The sequence below is a fragment of the Saccoglossus kowalevskii genome, chromosome 14 (assembly GCF_978046115.1).
Source record: "Saccoglossus kowalevskii chromosome 14, keSacKowa6.1, whole genome shotgun sequence".
Taxonomy (NCBI): Eukaryota; Metazoa; Hemichordata; class Enteropneusta; family Harrimaniidae; genus Saccoglossus; species Saccoglossus kowalevskii.
This window is the reverse complement of record NC_140654.1, coordinates 25043911-25064464: the sequence shown is the minus strand read 5'-3', so window position 1 is coordinate 25064464 and position 20554 is coordinate 25043911. Positions and strand designations below refer to the sequence as shown.

At 32.8% G+C, this 20554-nt stretch overlaps 1 protein-coding gene and 1 long non-coding RNA gene across 2 annotated transcripts; both read left to right on the top strand.

Annotated features, from left to right (window-relative positions):
• The first annotated feature begins 292 nt into the window (after positions 1-292).
• On the top strand, positions 293-14939 carry LOC100377529 (uncharacterized). Its single transcript, XM_002737351.4, has 11 exons — positions 293-403; positions 1944-2000; positions 2829-3638; positions 4298-4394; positions 5065-5163; positions 6779-6832; positions 8614-8711; positions 9383-9484; positions 10341-10419; positions 14332-14616; positions 14756-14939. Exons 1-11 carry the CDS (start codon positions 323-325, stop codon positions 14818-14820), a joined length of 1827 nt encoding a protein of 608 aa, XP_002737397.1. The 5' UTR covers positions 293-322; the 3' UTR covers positions 14821-14939.
• A 2556-nt stretch (positions 14940-17495) lies between these two features.
• On the top strand, positions 17496-20239 carry LOC146734616 (uncharacterized). Its single transcript, XR_014931548.1, has 2 exons — positions 17496-18077; positions 20003-20239. It is a non-coding gene; the product is annotated as an uncharacterized LOC146734616 (long non-coding RNA).
• Positions 20240-20554: the final 315 nt, after the last annotated feature.

Here is a 20554-nt window from a genome sequence, read left to right as displayed (position 1 = left end):
GTGACGAGTAGCTATTTGATAAAATAAAATCATGATTTATTTGTTTATATGTGAACACTCAAAATACTGTTGAAAAAGTGTAATTTTTAATAATCAAGTAATTTGATAAGTTTTGAAAATATATTCTGGTGACTTTCAGGTAATATTTGTGACTTTTTAAAGATTTTTTTCGCCATTGACATTATTATAGCTTCTCAGTAGCACGTTATTGGTTAAACCATAGAGGGACTGTGGTTAAACAAAACGACTACCGGTAGTAATATTCAACAGGCAGCCATATTGTATATAATGACTGACATAGAGGGCGTTTTTAAATGACAACATGGCGGACTCAAAGATCCTTAAAACTGTCCGGCTCATACAAATACAGTTAAAATCTGTCAACCATGCCGACGAACGAAAGGTAAACAATTCGATAACTTTATAGTACATTGAAATATACGATTCCTAAAAATTGAGACTTGTTGCCCTGAAAATAACGGTAAATTTCGTGAAAATCTGTCGCGTCAGATAGATCAGGTCTAAGTTGGCAATTCAAAACTGTGTTGTCAGCTGTTCCGAAAATTGAAGCCAAACAAAGCCGTTTTTCTTTTCAGCAAAATATTATCAATCAATTATCTTTATTTCATGATAGTTATATTGAGAATATGAATAAGAAAAATGTAATTAATATTCAGTATGGAACACATAAATTTGCACAATGCGTTGATTCATTCAGTTACCACCAAGGTCAGATCCAACCGCTTTATTTCACCGGAGGCAAGTATATTATTCTATGTATAATATTTTGCTTCAGTAGTAGTCAAAATAAATTATGAATAAATGTTGATCGTATCTAGAGACAGATGGGGCGTCAGTGTCAAACATATTTACACATAGAAATAATAAATAAGTCTATAACTGTAAACAATTTTGTCTGTATGTAGGTATATCAAGAATATTTTGAAACAAAGTAGGTAATCAGTTGTTCTAATCTTACAGCACCCAGCACTGTAAATCCACAGAGAGCCCAGAAATATCAGCAAAAAATACTCCCTACCATCTAACCTGTATGTACACCCAGTCTGTATGCTGGATGGGGGTGGTATCAGCTGGTATCTTGTGTATAAAATTGGATGAGGGCTGGGTATACTTACAGGTTGACCATACAGTTGCTAAAGTTCCTGTGCTCCTTGTAGTAAAATTTCAAATAATTTGATAGCATTTGAATTGATATATGGATGTATGTAAGGGTGCCTCTTCAGGGTAGTTGCTCTCAGAATGTTTCTTGGATAATAAAAAGAACCTTGTTATACTTAGTCAGTCACCGGTACATTCACCGACTACTCATATAATAACACAAAGTAGAAAAGCTTTTACACCATCCTCTACGCGTCCATTTTAAAAAGAGACTTGAGCTTTGAACAGTTCCCTAACATCTGGGCTTGTACTGCATCATCCTTAACTGGTGCAGATATTCAAATTTTCAGACTACTTAGTACAAGCCTTTGGTAACTTGTTTGGTAACTGAGCGCCTGTGAGTTGCTCAAGCAGTAGGTGAGGCGCAGTTTCATCTATGTGCCACTTGCGTCTATCTGCAAATCAGACTTGCGTGCCTGTCAAAAGAAACCTTTCATTGCTTAGAGTGCATGAATGCAAGATTGAAGGGAATTGAAAAGTTCCCATTTCTGTAGGGTTGCCTAGTCTTTGAACAATATATTTAGTTTCAAAACATGTCCAAGTGAAATACCTATGTGCATTTGTGATGTAGATTTTTGGTAGAATATGTGAAAAAATAGGAATAAATAAAAGCAATTGTATCATGTAACATAAATGTTACTTGCCATAATAACTGTACCTCTTTTCTCAATCTGTAGAGATCACTGCACTAATTTGATAACTCCACAGAATATAATTCTGTGAAATTTTTAACAAATACATGCAATTGACCTTTTTTTTTTTAGATCCTTACACTCCTTCATGAGCTTCACAAGATGCCCATATCCATTGACATTTTACAGGTATGTATCAACATCAGGTATCTGATCCTGGCGTATGATGTCGGGATGTACTGTATATATTGTATATATTGTATTTGTTCTATTAAAAGTGCATGTGCTTGCATGATATATAGAGATTTGTTATGGTCTGCATTAGTATATTATAAAGTACCTGTGAAATGCCCACCCACACATTTACTGTTTTTTGGTTTCTATTGCCCTGAAATTAATATTTGTAAAAAAAGGTAAAAATAATAAATCATCTTCAAGTGAAATTGAAAAATAAGATTCTGAGTTGCCATGCCCACTTCCTGCTGCAGTTAACTGTTTCTGGCTTTCAAACTTCTTGAAGTGAAAACTGCATCACCAAACATCTGATAGTAGTGGGAAGCCATCCAAGGGCCACAAACTGAATACCATAAAAACTTGTCATTGATTAACTATTCCTTTGACAGGTGTGTGAATTATTGGACAACTATGCTAATGAAAATCATTTTTTCGTTGTTATGGGAACTAATAGAATCTTAATACCTGTAAATACCTGTCATTTAAAAATTTGTACTTCCACAAAGCTAGGTATGATACATTGTATAAAAACATCAAGAAACCAAGTGGTTTCGAAAAACGGTTGCTTGTTTTGAATACAAAATTACTTTTAAATTTTGACTGGTTTAATTGATATTGGTAGGAAAATCTTGTATTAAGTTTTTACGGTAACATAAACTGTATAAGCTTGTCTATATTTTTATTTAACTTCATAGACATATCTCAAATAGATTTTTGGAGATGAAGCTATGTGTCTGTTTATTTTCAATGAAAAAAGTTTCATGTTATATCATTTCCTTACAGAAAACTGGAATTGGCAAACTTGTCAATGGTTTCAGGAAAATCGGAGGCAGAGTAGGAGATTATGCAAAGAACTTAGTGCTGAAATGGAAACAGTTACTCACTTCAATGGAAACTGTAACATACTCAGAAACAACAGGACATACTGAAATTTATTGCCATGAACGCAGAGATGAGGAGACTGATGCTGGATATAGTCATCATGGTGATGACATCGATGAAAGTGTGGAAACTAAAAACTTCAAAAATAAGAAACATAAAAAGCAAGTCCATGATGTTGAGCATAGTAGCACAAACCGGAATGAAGAGTTCATGGAAAAGAAAAAGGAAAAAAGGAAAGAGAAAAAAAGAGAGGACAAGTCGGCCTCACAATCAAAATATGCAATTACAGAAACGGAACATGATAGTAAACCTAAAGTGCCAGAGAAAAAAGTCAATGTTAAAAAGAAAACCCCAAAAAAGGTTCAAGTTGAAGAAGTGTCTTTTGAGTCAACAGGGTTGTCATTTGCTGACTGTTTAAATTTAGATGCAGTGGCTCCAAAAAAAATTAAAAAGGACAAAATTTCTTCTTCTTCTCGGGTAACAGCAGATATTGGACACAAAATGAGAACTTCGGAAATGCCAAAAGTGGAACACCAGGAGAAGAAAAAAGAGAAACATAAAGACAAGCATAGAGAACGAAAACATAAGCATGGACATAAATCTGAAAGAAAAGATGAAGAAAGACATAAAGAAAAACACAAGAAAGTGAAAGATGGTCATGAGAAAAAGAGAAAACTAGAACCTGTCTCTGATGAAATGTCAAGTAAAAAGGTTGGTATTAAATATTCACACTTTAGGCAGCATCACTCAAGCGGCATATAATGTAAGATAAAGCTGACTGTCTTTTTTGTGAATTGTCAAATAAAAAAATAATTGCAAAAAATTGCATTTAGAACAGAAAACATGCAGCCACACATTGTTTGATTGCAGAAAAATTAATGGCAGCGTGATTGAAGGAAAACCCGATATACCAGGCTCAACCACGAAATTATTTTGAATTATATTTTAATTTAAAATGTCCTTGATGGAAACAAGAGTGACTGACCTATCTTTCCATTCATGTAATCTTGCATTCAGCAAAATACCCACTGTGTGCTGATTAGTGAATTTATTTTTGTCACACATAAATAGTCTGAAAAATCATTTCACTTTAATAGACCACATGTATGCAAGATCACAACTGCTCTAAAAAAAAGAATCTATGATCGTTATATGAACATTCTGAGTTCGTTATATATATAACTAAAATTCAACTATGTCGAACACATCTTAGAGTTCCTCAACCAATCTAAGTGGTTCTTACTAAATTAACTAGATTATTCAGTGCCATGCATACATTTATAACATAGATCCTGATTGGCTATTTGATATTCTAATTTGAAATCATATTATGCTGATTTTTTTTGTTTTTACTCACCAATCTGACTAAGACTCCAGTCCCTCCAGAGGTGGATTTACCAAGTATTAATGCAGATTATAAACCTCTTAGATTGCCTCAAATGGAGGATCTCCCAAAAAGAAAATCAGGTAAGGGTTATTGACATCATCACTTTGTGTTAGAACCTTACAGTTTCATAGTGATGTCATTGTTTTTACTGTGTCCACCTGTTCGTTATGACATCATTAGTTTATGTTAGAACCTTACAGCATTATGGTCATCACCCATCACCATAAACCCTGTGTTCATTATGACATCAGCACATTGTGTTGATGCCTCACACTTTCATGGTGATGTCATGATTATTCGCTATAACCATCATCACTTTGTGTTATAAACACACATGTTGATGACAAATATTGGTAAACATTAATAAACTATAAATCAAAACAAGCAATTTTATCACAGCTCATTCTCATTTAAAAATAAAAAAAAGGTAGGACCCCCACCCCCCACCCCCCTCAATTTCTTTTATTTCCTAAAAAAATTTCCAAATCTTTGGAACAATTTTATTTTATTGACGAAAATCTCATAATATTAGGTGGATATATTTTTGGTTAGAAAAATGAAAATATCTTTTTGGCCAAAAAAGAAAACTTGTAAGTTTTCCCAATACCTTGGCTTCTGTTGTAAATTTGCTAGAACTACACATGTACAATGAAACCTGTGTACATAATGACCACCTGACCTGGTGTACAAGAAATTTTCTTATTATTTACTGTAATTTACCTGAGGTTTATATGTATTTTTATTATTCAGCCTCCTTCGATGAAGCAGCTTTGACTGCTCTGAGTGTCACATCTCGACAGTCCAGAACTAAAGTGTTTTCAGGAAGAGCTCGTGAGCAGACATTTTCAGGTTAGCAGAGTAGCCACAGTTTTTTTATAAATATGTAATGCAAATTTGATACAATATAAAATTGTATATTATCGGTAAATCTCTTCAGTGTTGCATTCACCATTAAGTCACTGAACTGTCATTAACATATTTAAATGAGCTATGGTATTCAAACATGTTGGTACCATCCAGCATTTTGATTGGTTGATTAGCAATATACCTATCAAGTCAATAAACACAGTTTCAGGTCTGAAGTGCATGAAAAAAACATGGCAGATATCGTATCGCATCGTGCGTTTACATGTGACCAACTTGAAAATCATTTGCTTACGATGAAACTAAGTTGAATTTTGCTTGCATTTCATCACAATTCAACAAAGTTATTATAATCACTACTGAGTAGTAATCAACAATTGTAACACTACGAAAACAAGCAAGTTAATCACTTATGAAACGCAACATGATCGGATTGCGCTACAGTACTGTGATCATTTGCTACTAAGCAATGCATTCATATTTGTTTTTACTCAAAACTTCTTTTAAAATATACATTTAAAGTGTATTGCTAGAAATGCATCATTTGTTGTCCCTTTATGTTCCTAATTAGAGGGAACAGTGAAAAGTTTGTATATACACCAGTAAGAGCACATTTTAGAAGCAAGGGAACAATTTTCCAGTCATTCGGGAAATTTCTCGGGGGTTTGTTTATTAGATTTTGAAGATTTGTTCGGGGATATGTTTATTTGGGACTTGAGAGTACATAGATAAAATATCAAGAGATACATCAATAAGACTGACTGACAGCAGATTTTTAATAATACTTTGGAATCATTATTTTTATTTTTTGATCGAAGATGGTACGATGATATATAATGGGTGTGATTCAACTAAATATGGTTGATTGGTGGCCATGCTGCATTTCATGGTGGATATGCCAGTTTCTTCTGAATGCAATGACCATGTCTGTTTATTAATCTGTACATAGTACATAGACAGAATACCAAAGGATGCATGTCCATCTTTGCCAACAAAAAGGCTAAGCAAGTTACAATATTTGATGCAATATGATGACTTAATATTGTCACAACATTTTTCTTTAGGCATCATTGGTTACAAATTTCTGGCCTGTTTCTGTACAGAAATATGTTCATTTCATTGCAGATTAACTTTAGCTTATGTTATACGAGATGACTGTATATATAAAATTAAGATATTTTTTGCTCAATATAAATAATGTTATTTTTAAGTAAACTCTTTCAAACACTGGGACATCAACACTAATGTCTTCTGTACTATTTCTGTTTTACTTGATCAACTCTCATATGTCTTGTGGTGATTCTACCTGTTCATATTCCTAGAAATATTTTTTAGATTTTAACTGTTATTAATTTGTTATTTTCAAAATATATCCATGAACTTGCTATTGTTATATCTTTATTATACTTTTTAGTCATTTGGCAGTATATAAACTATGCAACACCTGAGAACATATAATGTAGAGCGATGTAGGGATATAATTTTTTTCTGCCCTGTATAGATACATGTGTAAGCACAATACATGGTTATGTATGTACTCAGCTGTTGCATTGCAGTGACTCTGCATGTATTGTTTTGTAATAATGTTTTTATTTTACAGCTGTTCCATCACTCTATGATTCTTGTATGAGAATACTATGTGAAAATATTGATGGTAAGTAATTATAATATTTACAAATTATATTTATTGTAAGAGACTTTTTGTTATCAGCATATTTTGATTAAGCTTTATTTGCTGATGACAGCCATAAAATCACATTGGTCTTTAGAGTACGTCCAATCCGAAGTATACAACATTTGTTTTCACTTTCACTCGTTTGATTTTCGAACTTTTTGCTGTGTTTTAAGTTCATGAATTTGACAAAGAAACAATAAGTTCCTTTGTTTTTTCACATGTTCACACGGATTTAATTTAGAAAATTTTACTTATTAGCAAAAATAGCGAAATTAAAACCCAGAGAATAATTAAATATATTTACAGTTGTAAGATGTTCTGTTTATTTGTGTTTAGCTTACATGACAAAAAATCAATATATACACAATTTATGAAACAGGAGCAGGGATAAGAGTGAAATAGGAAGCTTAGTTGAGCTTGTAGAGACTTTGTGTGAGAGGAACAGGCTTAGAAGGGAAAACTCTCATGCTACTGCTTGTGATGGGATACACATCCACACACATCCTGGTTAGGAGTTTTAATTCTCACTTTTTGAACCCTGATCTTCTAGATAATCAAATTGTTAATTAAATTTTTAGTGTAAACAGTCTATCTAACAAATTCGCACCATCCCATACTGTTATTGTAGAGTTATTTCTATTTCTTATGTTGAAACTAATAATTGCATGATTTTATTTTTCGAATATCAGAAAGTGACATCTTGATGTTTAATTGGATAAATCTGTATCTTGATATAGAGATAGAAGACAGGGATAGAAAGTTTGAAATACACCTTTGAACAGCTTAGCTGTAAACATTTTTATAGTACTCTCAGGAATTAGAAAGTCAGAAACAGCAGGGACTGATAAGCAAGGTAAATTGTCTATTTAGAATGATTATATTTAAATTAACCTTTCATGAACTACCCAGTAGCTATGATAAAGTAAATCTTAATCAAGTTATGTTCGAATGACTATTTTAAATTCTATTGGCACGACAACATACGGTACATGTAATACATTGATACTCTATGAATAATGGTGTTTATATTGTACGTATTTCAACTTTCAAAATCTAACCCTGATATCATAATGCGGCTGCCTTTACTAAATGAGTGATTCAAAATAGTCAGTGACACTCTCCACGCAAGATAGCACTTCTTCGAATCACCTCTGCCACAGCTTGATTACAATGTATGCATTTATGCAAATCAAGGGTCATTGTGGGGTCAAACCCGAACTATATTTAAATATGGTGGAGTTTGCGGGAACTTTAAAAATTATTCTGAATAAATACAATTCAGACAGGGAATTGAAACCAAAGCAGATGGAAGTTATGGAAAGTGTATCGAAAGAGAAAGATTTAATAGTTTCCTTGCCAACTGGGTATGAGTCGTTGCCTTGAATAACAGAACAACACCTGCGTATTGATATAATAAGTCCTCTGTTTCTTGTAAAACTTTCCTACACGTACCCACCATATCAAGGATAAAGTTATTTCATGGAAATAAAATATTCATATGTAGCTTGTTATTTCATTCATCTTTATGAATATAGTAGATGACCAGCACTTAAAATTTGACTAGAAATTTGCCCTGAAAGCTAACTTAAATGTCATTTTCACAACTCTATTATATCATAATTATGGTCTTAGCAACACCTCACTGGAAAAATTTAATTAAAATTGCTGCCTACCTACTCTAAAATTGTTTCAGCCTGTGTAACTAGAAACACCAAATGTGTTTTATTTTTTCTAATATAGTCTAACTCTAATATTTGCAGCACTTGAAGATGTCGGTGGAGTACCGTTTGACATTCTTGAACCAGTCTTGAAAAAATGTAATGCAGAGCAGTTATTTAGATTAGAAGACTTCAATCCAGTAAGTTTATCCTTAATCCTTATTGGTGGTGGTTTGGGTTGCCCTGTATCATGGCAGATTATGATATCATTTCAGCACAAATAACCTATGAAGTCAACTAAGTTTTATTACTCTGCCTTGTATTTGATATTCAGACACATGTTGCTTGGCCATGTGGACACTTGTATACACTGTATTTCTATTTTTCTCCAACAGACTGAGGTACGAATAACACATGCAATTTTACAAGGCAGTAGGCCAAAATGACAGTATTACTTTGGCCGAACATTGCATTGCCAAAATTTCTTGGGTGCCAAATAGTGGTCAAAAACATTTTCCGCTGTCCTGCAGTGACAAACTTTCAATTTTAGCAAACAATTCCCCTGATTTCTTAAATTGAAATAGTCAATATGTATATATATTCTTAATTTGTACACCTACATAAAAAAAGAGATGGACATTTAAGAGCAAGACAAATGCATTTTCCATGTAATTATCAATGATTTGGATATGACTTAGGATCTCCAAAAATTGTTTCTTCTACATCTAAAACAATTGTGGGCAATGATTTCATTAATTTATACCAGATTGGGTGGTATTTAGACACCTAAATAAAGATGATTTTGATGAAATGGCCATTCAGCAAAATGGACTTTCCAATGGACTTACAATAATGTATTTTTTTTTTGCAGCATTTTCTTGAAGACACTAATGATTTATGGCAAATACATTGTATTAGGGAATTCAAGTTGTGCAAACCGAATGAGTTTGAGTCATGGAGAGAATTATATTTAGTAAGTACTCTACTTCTCAAATTTCATTTCAGTTGAATTGATTTTTGATTGAGTTGAATTGACGTTACTATCATCCGATAATTAAGATTTGATTGTCTCAAACTTTGTTGATAATATAAAATAAAATTGGTATGGGCTATAATGTGATTGAACATTCACTATTTTTCAAAAATAAAGCCTTTATTTAGGAACTATTATTTGTATATTCATGAGTCATCATCATGAAAACAATTTAATCATCAGCAGTTGTCTTAAAACAAGGGTACAGTTTGTCAGCTTCTCCAAGTCTTTTGATTGGTTCCCTGTATTAAGAAGCATTTTGATTGGTGCATTTGCAAGCTACTGAATTTGACAATGTAGACATACTTTATGGTTGCTTTCTTTTGGGAACTACCATGTGCCTCAAAGCAACCAGGATTTCATGACAATGTGATTATCAACTGGATCAAATTAAAGTAATTCTCATTTCCACTTTGTATTATTTGCAAAACACATCCCAATGATTATTGTGATCACCATGAGAAATGATAAAATCAGTTGATATGGCTACAAATGTTAAAATTTGTAATTACAAAATGAAAAATAATATTTATTATTATACATCTGTCACTGTAACTCCATACATGTAAGTTACAGCATGTAATTTTGTGGTATTTTACAGGGTATTTAAAAATTAACTCAAATTTTGTCTGTTGGCTCCAAAATTATGGTTCATTTCCAGTAATATTGAAGAATATGAGAAAAAAGTGCAGACAAATTTAGGTGAGAAAGTCTGGTGTTGAAAAGGTTAAGTTACACCTGGATTCACTGTTTATGAATTGTGTTTATATATTTGTACTCTATTGATTGCTTTCAGCGTAAGGTAGATGAACGACAAGCTAAGTTAGATAAGATTACTGCCAATATCTCAGCTCAGATGGCTCACAAGAAACCAGGTACAATGTCTGCTTTAATGTAAAGTTAAATCTATATCCATTTACAGTGTGATGGGAGTTTTTGCACTTCGCATCTGTATGTGTGTGTGTCTACCTTTCCAATAATATCTCAAGAACCATATATTGATTTTTGATAAAACCAGATGCATAGATGCTCCAGGCTAATGCACAGATTTGGTTAGGTTTTGGTTTATATCCATGCATATTAATTACATAATTTGCATGATAATTAGCTAATTTTTATCTGTTCCATGACTGTTCTACTGATATTTAATGAACTCCTCACTAGATTGTGATGAAACTTGGTACATAGATGTCATAGGACAATGCACAGACCTAATATTTTTGGGGTTAATATCTGGCATATTGCTCACTTAATTTGCATAATTAGTACATTTTTGGTGTTTCCACTGATATTTCAAGTACTAATCATTATATTTCAATGAAATTTGGTACATAAATGCTCTAAGACTATGCACAGACCTTATTAGTTTTGAATAAAAATCTGTGCATATTATCTTTGATTAACAGAATATCTTAAAGTACATGTGTGCTTGTATGCATGTAAACAGCACACTCGTAACCAGAACTGTTGTTCCATGGTTGATGTGATTCTCTTGTGTTCAAGTCCCTGGGTAAAAGTACATATTCCATGAAAGGCTAATTGGTGGAAACAAGTGCTAAAATGCTGTTTTTCAATGAACTTTGTAAACTGCCAGTAATGTATTTTCACAATATCAATATCATTGCCATTGATGTAAGATATTACATTATTATACCTCATGACCATGACAGCCAATCAGATTACCGTATTAAAGGTTAACATTTTTGTATGTTAACCTCTTGCCATAATTGTATGTTAACCTCCATCCGGGTACCTTCCTCTTCAGGTTACCTGATTTACCTGATAACTTGTCAGGGGAGCACGATACGCTGCAATATTCGTGAACTGACTGGTTTGCCATGTTTACGTTCACTATATGACTATTTTATTGGAGAGAAAAACTAGGATTTTGTAGCGAATTCACATGATTTTTAGTGAAGATTGTCATGCGTTCGCCAGCGCGCTCAGCTACGAGCTTTTTGACATTCGATCTGCGATTATGCAGTTCGTCTGCCTAAAAATTCTGAGAGTTGTGAACTTACTTGTAACAGCATCGTTTTGTTAGATTTTGTTACCTTGCCCGTACCATCAAAGATGGAAGGGAAAGGTATATTAAGGGAAAAATTTTGTCCGTCGTTGTTGTCGTCGTTGTCGTTAATAATTGTTATTGTGTGCATAATAACTTTACTAATTCTATTCCAAACTTTATCAAACTTGGTCACCTTATTCATCAGTATGAAGTCTTCCCTGAGTTTGAACAACAGATGTCCTGTATGAAAATATCATGCAAAAATTGAGAAAATCTGATAAAATATTTTGACTGTTTCTACTTGACTGATCACTGGTGATACACATCAAAGGTCACTGATCTCAGTGAAAATATGCATTGTTGTATGTGTTCAATGAAGCAAATGATTTATCTTGTAATAATATCCTTGGTAATGTATCTCAGAATCCCATACTGGGTTTCAAAACCAACTCATGGAGAGATTGCACAGTTTGATACACATTTGCAAACCTACCAATAAAATCTTTACAGAAAACAAGATGTCAGAAAATCAATATAAGCACTCCTATGAACTGGGTGCCTAACTTTGATCAAGATCTGAAGCTAATAGAAAATCTGTTTAGTTCAAAGTTATCAAATCAAAAACAATACATAAAAAATACATTAAAAGCAAAACATTTCATCCACATTTTAAAAAGAAAATTATTCTAAAATATATGTATTCTGTATTTGACAAACAGTTCATTCGACAAATGAAAACTCACAGGAATATGTTTCAGCTATTAGAACAGAATGATAGAGTTTTTATAATACTAGTTTAAAAACGCACTTCAAAGATTGCAGTGTTTGAAGATGTAGATTCTCAGGAGGCAACAGTACTGTTGACTTCTCCCTCCACTGGACACCAACTATTTATTTAACTATATAGAAACTGCAAGTCCAATTGCTTTGATATTACATATATAGGTACTACATGTGGATCTCTCTCAGATTTGTTCATTTTGTAATAATATCTTCAATTCTCTAATTTTGGTGAATATTTTTGTCATTTTTGGTAAAAAGTGATATTTTCAACTTCTTGTTAGAAACCGCAAGTCCAATTGCTTTGATATTACATATATAGGTACTACATGTGGATCTCTCTCAGATTTGTTCATTTTGTAATAATATCTTCAATTCTCTAATTTTGGTGAATATTTTTGTCATTTTTGGTAAAAAGTGATATTTTCAACTTCTTGTTAGAAACCGCAAGTCCAATTGCTTTGATATTACATATATAGGTACTACATGTGGACCACTCTCAAATTTGTTCATTTCATAATGATATCTTTAATTTTCTAATTTTGGTGAATATTTTTGTCATTTTTGGTAAAAAGTGATATTTTCGACTTCTTGTTAAAAACGACAAGTCCAATTGCTTTGATATTACATATATAGGTACTACATGTGGACCTCTCTCAGATTTGTTCATTTTGTAATGATATCTTTAATTCTCTAAATTTGGTGAATATTTTTGTCATTTTTGGTAAAAAGTGATATTTTCAACTTCTTGTTAGAAACTGCAAGTCCAATTGCTTTGATATTACATATATAGATACTACATATGGACCACTCTCAAATTTGTTCATTTCATGATATCTTCAATTCTCTAATTTTGATGAATATTTTTGTTGTTTTTGGTAAAAAGTGATGTTTTCTTCTTGTTAAGAACCACAATCATTTATGGTCAAAAATGATATTTTTGAATTCTTGTTGAAAACAGCAAGTCCCATTGCATTGATACTATGCATATTGTTCATTTTCTAATGATATCTTCTGTTCTTTAATCGAAATGTGCATTGCTAACAGCGGAGCTATCTCAGCCGAGAGGCTGCTTGTTCTGTCATCTTGCATGTTTTATGAATCTATTCACATCTAAATGCAGCACTTTTTTTTTGCAATGAGTCATTTGTTTTTATTCTAAAATATCTGAATTACTTTGAATAAAGCTGGAAATTATGTTCCTTAAAATAATTAAACAAATAAGGCACCAATGTTTTTGTAAGATATTTACATCTTTTAAGGACATTCGTTAGACTGATTCCCCACTGTTGGTTCAACCCCAAAACTTGTTTGTATTCAAAATTAATTATGACAATGCATATTTATATTGAAACAAACTATGATAAAGGGAATTATATTATATAACAAAGGGCAAGGTCACCAGAGTTCAACTATGTTTACATATTTTATGTGCTTTGACAGTATATTGAAAATGAAATTCACATATGCTTTGCAAAGACTGTGTTTAATGTAACGGTAGTAAATAACGTACTTTAATGTTGAACTTGGCTCACTAGTAATAAATTTTAAAAAACACTTAAATTCTGCTGAGTGAAAGGACTCGGCAAATAGATGATATAGAGCAAACAATAGAAACAATAATTTTCTGATTTCCCAATTGTGTAAAGTTCTACATGTATCTAGAAGCTATTTTTTAATTTAAAAGTTACACAATAATGGTTCATCAATAAATATAGTTGGAAATCCACAGAATAGAACAGCCTTAGAATAATTTTAAGATTTTTTTTTTATTTTTAAAACCATCATTTATTCATCAATAACTTAGTTACATATATACATGTAGTACATTATTTCAAAATTCTAAATTTCATAAAATCGAAAAATTTACTGTCCAGTATCGAAAATTTATAATAAATGTTATAATAAACGAGTTTAAAAAATAATAATTTTAAGAAGTTTCAGGGAATTTCTGCCCCAACATTTGTTGACATTATTAATGTATTTATTTTTCACTCAGAGAGACAAGTGAAAATGGCTTTCATGAGTGGACCTGCCAAACCACCCAGAGAAGTACTTCGCAAGCAAGTGAAATTAGGAACTGCTGGTCCTATATCACAGCATAAAAGTCCAAGCAAACCACATCGTTCTAATACCATCACTATCAACCATTCTAGACCAAGCAGTTCCTCATCAAGTTCTTATTCCCAGAGTGGTAGTTCCTCTTACAGTGGAGGCTCATCAGGAAGCTCTTATTCTCACAGTGGGGGTGGTGATGCTCCTAGTAATAGCAGACCAGTCAAAAGTAAGTGGCCATTTTGCTCTTTAATGTACCATTGTCCCTATTTAATGCAGTACTATTTATTTTGGCTAATTTACACATTCAAATGAAATATTTAGTTACTAATCATAATGCTCATACCTGAATATTTTTTTCATTGTAGCTGTCAAAGTTGTGGCTCCAATGATGATGAAGTCACTGAAAATGATGAAAAGATTCAGAAGATAAAAGTCAGCTTATTAATATTCCAGTCTTATTTTAATGTTTATTTTATTTCAAAAACTTTTATTTTTCCAACCAGCAATAATGTCCTTCGCACATGTTCTTGTTACACTTACATCATCAATATGGATCTCAGAGAACAGTTTTTGACTGGATGACGTAATTGAAGACATTCTTTCTTGCTATTAATCTGATTTAAATCAGAAGTAGCTACATTGTAGAGGCCATAATCACTTTTAATATACAATCACTGGTTTTATAGCCTTTGCTGTACATACCTCTTAACTACATCTCACCAACTATCTACGCAAATCACATTCAAGTCTTGCCAGATCAGCAGCCAATCAAATATTGTGTTACAGAGTACTTACTAGAGTAGCATAACCTTTTTAGTAAGGTGTGTTCATATTGACTAATACAGTAAGGGGAGTGCTTCAGAATGTCTGATGTATTTAGAAGCAGGCCTACACCAGCAGCCATAAACTGGTGTTACAAAATATGAGCAACCAGAGCCTTAACCTATATACAGTGCTCAGTGGTGTGCATGTGTAAGGCTTGGATCAATTGTTTAGGCAGTTTTCAGTAATTCCATAATTGATGTATGTTGACTGCTTGGACAAATTCAGAAATACTTGTGATATTCACAAAAAGTTATGAAATTGAAGTTATTTTTCATCCTCCATTAAATCTGAATCAGTCAGTTTTCCATACTGTACTAAACAGACAATGAACTTACTTTATATATTGCAGAAGAAATACTGCACTTACCTGCACTTTATTTATTTCTTATTTCTCATGATATAGTACTGTAAAATATAAAATTTTTCACTGTGTTTTATGTTTGCTTATTGTGCTAAATACACGGAATTAATTAAAGCCAAAGTTAAAGATAGAATGAATGGTTGACTCGATGAATATTAATGCAAACTTTAAAACTAAACTAAATGAATATTTTTCTTTTCATGAAATTTAAAGCTTCTCCTGTTTGGTTCAGTGGAATCCTAATTTTTGTGAAATTCCCATGCTTATTAGTCCCCTGGCATGTGTGTGTGCATCCGGACCTGTATCTTAGACATGGCTGGTCCAATTACATTCAAACTTCACACATACATCATACATAATATTATACATATGCACATATGTTTGTTTAATTCAAGATGGCCGAATGGCTGCCATTTTGGTAATGAAAAATCATCAAAATCAAGCATTTCTTGGCTGTTTACAGATGGATTTTGTTCAAACTTGGTACATACATTGGACATTATGGGACCTTGTTTTTAAGATAAGATTCAAAATTTTGTTTTAATGAATGTGGTTTTTGTGCCATATCTCTGACATGCTTTGACTGATTACGTTCCATTTTTAAATATTCATTATACATCATTCTCATAAATATACATATTGCTTTGATGATTTGATTCAAAATGGCCTTTTTGTGCTAAAAAATCATCAAAATCATTTCTGGCATTCTGTAACTGGTTCTCGGTCGTGTATCAATGGATTTCGTTCAAAGTTAGTACATATATCAGACATTATGGGTTCCTGATGCACCTCATTTTGTTTTTCAGATTGTTCTCAATATGAACAAGTACTTGTACTACCGGGTACTATAAAATACTTAATTTTCGCTTGGAATTAATTTTTGCTATTTTAGCAGAAGGAATAAATAAAATCCAGCCTATATACCTTTTTCCCTATATTTTACTATCTATGGAGGTATAATATAGGGAATACCTCCATGATTTTACATTCAACTTGTCAAAAATCAGTGAAAATACATACAAAATACCCAATAAGTCTTTTCAGCAAAAATTAATTCCAGCTAATCTAAAGTATTCTACAGTATATTACAATAAACAAAACTATATAACATAGATTTGATAACTAACGTGGACTGTTCCATGCATGGCTTGTTTATTATTCTAATGATTGTTAATTTATGCTAATTCATGCAACAACCATTGCGGATTAATCCCTAAAGCCATAATAAAAGGTTTGTTTCTTGTTATTGTTGTTGTATTTCGGTAGGAAAATCGAAAAATTATGCGATAACTAAGATTATTCAAAACTTCAACAATAAAATTTATATTCAACATTTATTGAATTTATCTATTTATCAATTTGAATGTGTTTGACACGCACATCTCTTGAAACAGAAATAAATTTTCTCAGAATATGCGGATGGAATGAACATTTCCCTATTTCACTGGTACCGGGTTATATGTAAAATCCCGACCTATAAATACGTGTGAGGCACACAACTGACATGTGCAATGACATGGCGCATAACCATAGGAGCTCGTGTTGGTAGGGGGGTTGCAGCTAATATTGCAATAATCCAGTCTATTCTTCAAACAATGTATCAAATAAATTTTTTATTCCATCTTGGGCTGTTGAATATAAGAAACATTTGTCATTGAAGTTCATATATATGAAATTTAAATGGCGATCATATTTTATGTAAACATGTTTTTTTACGCTTACTTAATCGTCTGGGACCACAATCTCATGATTGGTCACTGTGCAGAGCAGATAGAGGGCGATTTCCCAATTGCATTAAACCCAACTCTTGTCATTTTGAATCTGCGATAGAAACATTCCATCATATCTCGTAATTTTGTTTGGTTACCAATGTTAAACAAATTATCTGTGGTGTTATGAATAATTCTAAAGTTCAAGTTATCCATGGAATAATATGTTCACATAGAATTCTATGGTAGATGGTCACTTTTTAGATTATTCTTGCATACGTTTTCTTGGAAACACAACATTCTTTCTCCGTGAAAACTTGAAATATGAATGAAGTGCATATATGTGAATCATCACACAACAATTTTTGAATGATTTACTATGATCATTTTTAGCCCCCGCCGGATCTGCGATCCGGGCGGGGGGTTTAATTTGGGTCGTGTCTGTGCAATGTGTGTGCACATTTTCATGTTACCAGCTTTTTCTCACACATGTGTGATCCAATTCAGTTCAGAGTTGGTACAGAGACAGAAATTGATGGTGATATTGTGCACATCAAGTTAATTTTTCGATTCTATAAAGTTTCACTGTGTTTTTCCTTGATTTTTAACATTTTTCCTTCAAAATCCGACTTTTCCCGAAATTACCCGAGTTTAATCCGAGTTTTGATGACGCTTATGCAGTTCTCGTTTCGGTGGAAATCAGTCAATTTTGTGAGGATATTGTATCCCGGAATTGTATCTTTATTTGCGCAACGCTTCTATGGACAAAATTGAGTCTCGTCAATTTCAAAGGTAAGAAACTGTGCTTGTTATGGTATTTATACACTTTGTATCATGGTTTGTGTCTCGGGTTTGGTGATCGTGAGAAACTATTGCTAACCTGGCGAGAGTTTCGCCAGAAAAACTGCCTTTTTATTATGGTTGTAGGAACTGATTATGTATTGTGTAAATTGAAAATTTACCTCGTGACTTAAGAGGTTTGCAGTGCTCTCACCGGGATTCAAACGTCGTGGTGGTGTCGGTGCAATGCTGCTCTGAGACGCTTGCCAGACTCTGCCTCGCTCAAAATCATTATCGCCATGCTTGATTTCCGCAACATTTACATTTGTTTATGATTTCCACAGCTATTGTTCTATGAGATGCGTCCTCGCTGTTCATAAACAGTCATAAACAAGTTTAGTTGGGTCGACATGTGCTCACTGAAAGTGTTGGTTTATTTACGTAATCCACTGATCACGCAATAGGCGAAGTTAAAAATATGTCGCTACTCAGGAGAGCTTGCCCACAACGCTAAATGTCCCAATATAAACGTACCGGTACGTTTATTTTTTCCACAGAAAAATTCCACCCAGCACATTTTTATTTGGGACGGTACGTTTATTTATTTTTCTAAATCCGATTAAAAAAGTCATGCCTTTTTCCCCATGAGAAACGAAGCCAAAAGATCGCACTAAAACATCGGTAAATCTGGTCTTTCGTGTTGCTTTCACCATGAGGTCGCTGAACTGTCATATTTAAATGCTTTATGGTAATTTGAGCACATGGGCACCATCCAGCATTTTGATTGGTTGATTAGCGACTTGACCTATCTGGTCAAAAAACACGCGTCGTGGGCATGCAAAACATGGCGGATATTGTCTCATCGAGCGTTAACATGTAACCGAAAACATTTGCTTACGATAAAACTAAGTTGAATTTTACTTGCATTTCATAACAATTCAACGAATTTATTTTTTGTACGTTAATATAATCACTACTGAGTACTAATCAACAATTACAACACTTCGAAAACAAGTAAGCTACCAACAAAAAAATAATGCATAATAAATATAGTGAATATTTTTTGTTGTCATGTGAACACTTTTTTTGATTGACTGTAATTTTCCAACATTTCATGACGTCTATTGTAGCACGAAATTATGGCCTTTCACTCCTCCTTGACGTCTATTTAAACGATTATACGGCATCTTGTCGCCAGCCACGAATGTCACACTAGACGAACTTGATCGATACTGCCGACCATTCCATGCATTTTTATCGACGCACGACGACACCGAAATCGAGAAAAGTATTGTCCTTGCAACAATTTCGCGCAATACGTCACCACTATACAGTGACTGATTTAATTTTTATTCAACATTAAAACAAACTACATTGAGTTGTTCTATGGTCGTATAAAAATAAAATAAACTACATTAAGATACAGTAAAGTTAACCAACTAAACAGAATGCTAAATAAAGCTAAATAATATTACAAACACATATAGAATCACAATAAACTTACAATACAATACACTAACTACTATTGCTAAGGAGTGGAAAATCACATTCACATTAGAGTCATAACTATTGAAAGAATATTTTTATATTTGGTGGAGCTGCTCATATATCATCTGCATACATTTTTGTATGTATTGTGCAGTTTACCAGCCAGTCCGACTGGAGTAGTGATTGGTTTGCTACTTCATTACATCTTGCAGCCTTTCAAACAGTATATTGCTAGACATGCATCAATTCTTGTCCATGTATATACCTAATTGCTCAGTGAAAACTTGCAATTTCTTTCTGGCTGGTATAAATATATTAAGTAAAATGTTTTCGTACTGAAAAGACAGTACACAAATATCTTTTTTAATTAAATTTAACAGCTAATGGGAGCATATATGCTACAACCTCTGCTTACTTTTTTTGACTAAATGTTTTTTTGTTTTTTTCAGGTGCAGAGCCAGAATTTTTTTCTCGGAAAGCAAAGCCACTGAAACTGCATATATTACAAAAGCATACAATTCGCTGCATGTCTGACAATTGTATAAAGTTTTGCAGGTCGTCTTTTTTTTTTTTGAGAAGTGCTGTCAACCAAAGCATAAATATGTGTTTCTCTGTACATAAAAGTTCAATTTCACACGATTTGTTAATATTCATGTATGATAATAAAAACTTGATAATATTTTTCTGGATTCTTGTACTTTATTTGTATCATTGTCATATGAGAAGTACTCTTGTCCTTATTTAGAGATATTGAAACTAATTCAGGGCCACAAACTACATGTAGATCTGTACATGAAGTACATGGGAAGTAAAGTTGTTGACACAGGTAATGTACACCAAGGATCATTGCAGTTTCTCAGTTCCTCATCTGGTGCTAGTACTTGTATGACAAACAGTATCTTTGCCCTGTTACTGACTAAAATATCAAAATTTTTTTGCCGGAACAGTGTTCTTGTATTAGGTATACATGTACAGTTGTACAAGGAAGTTGATCCAAACAG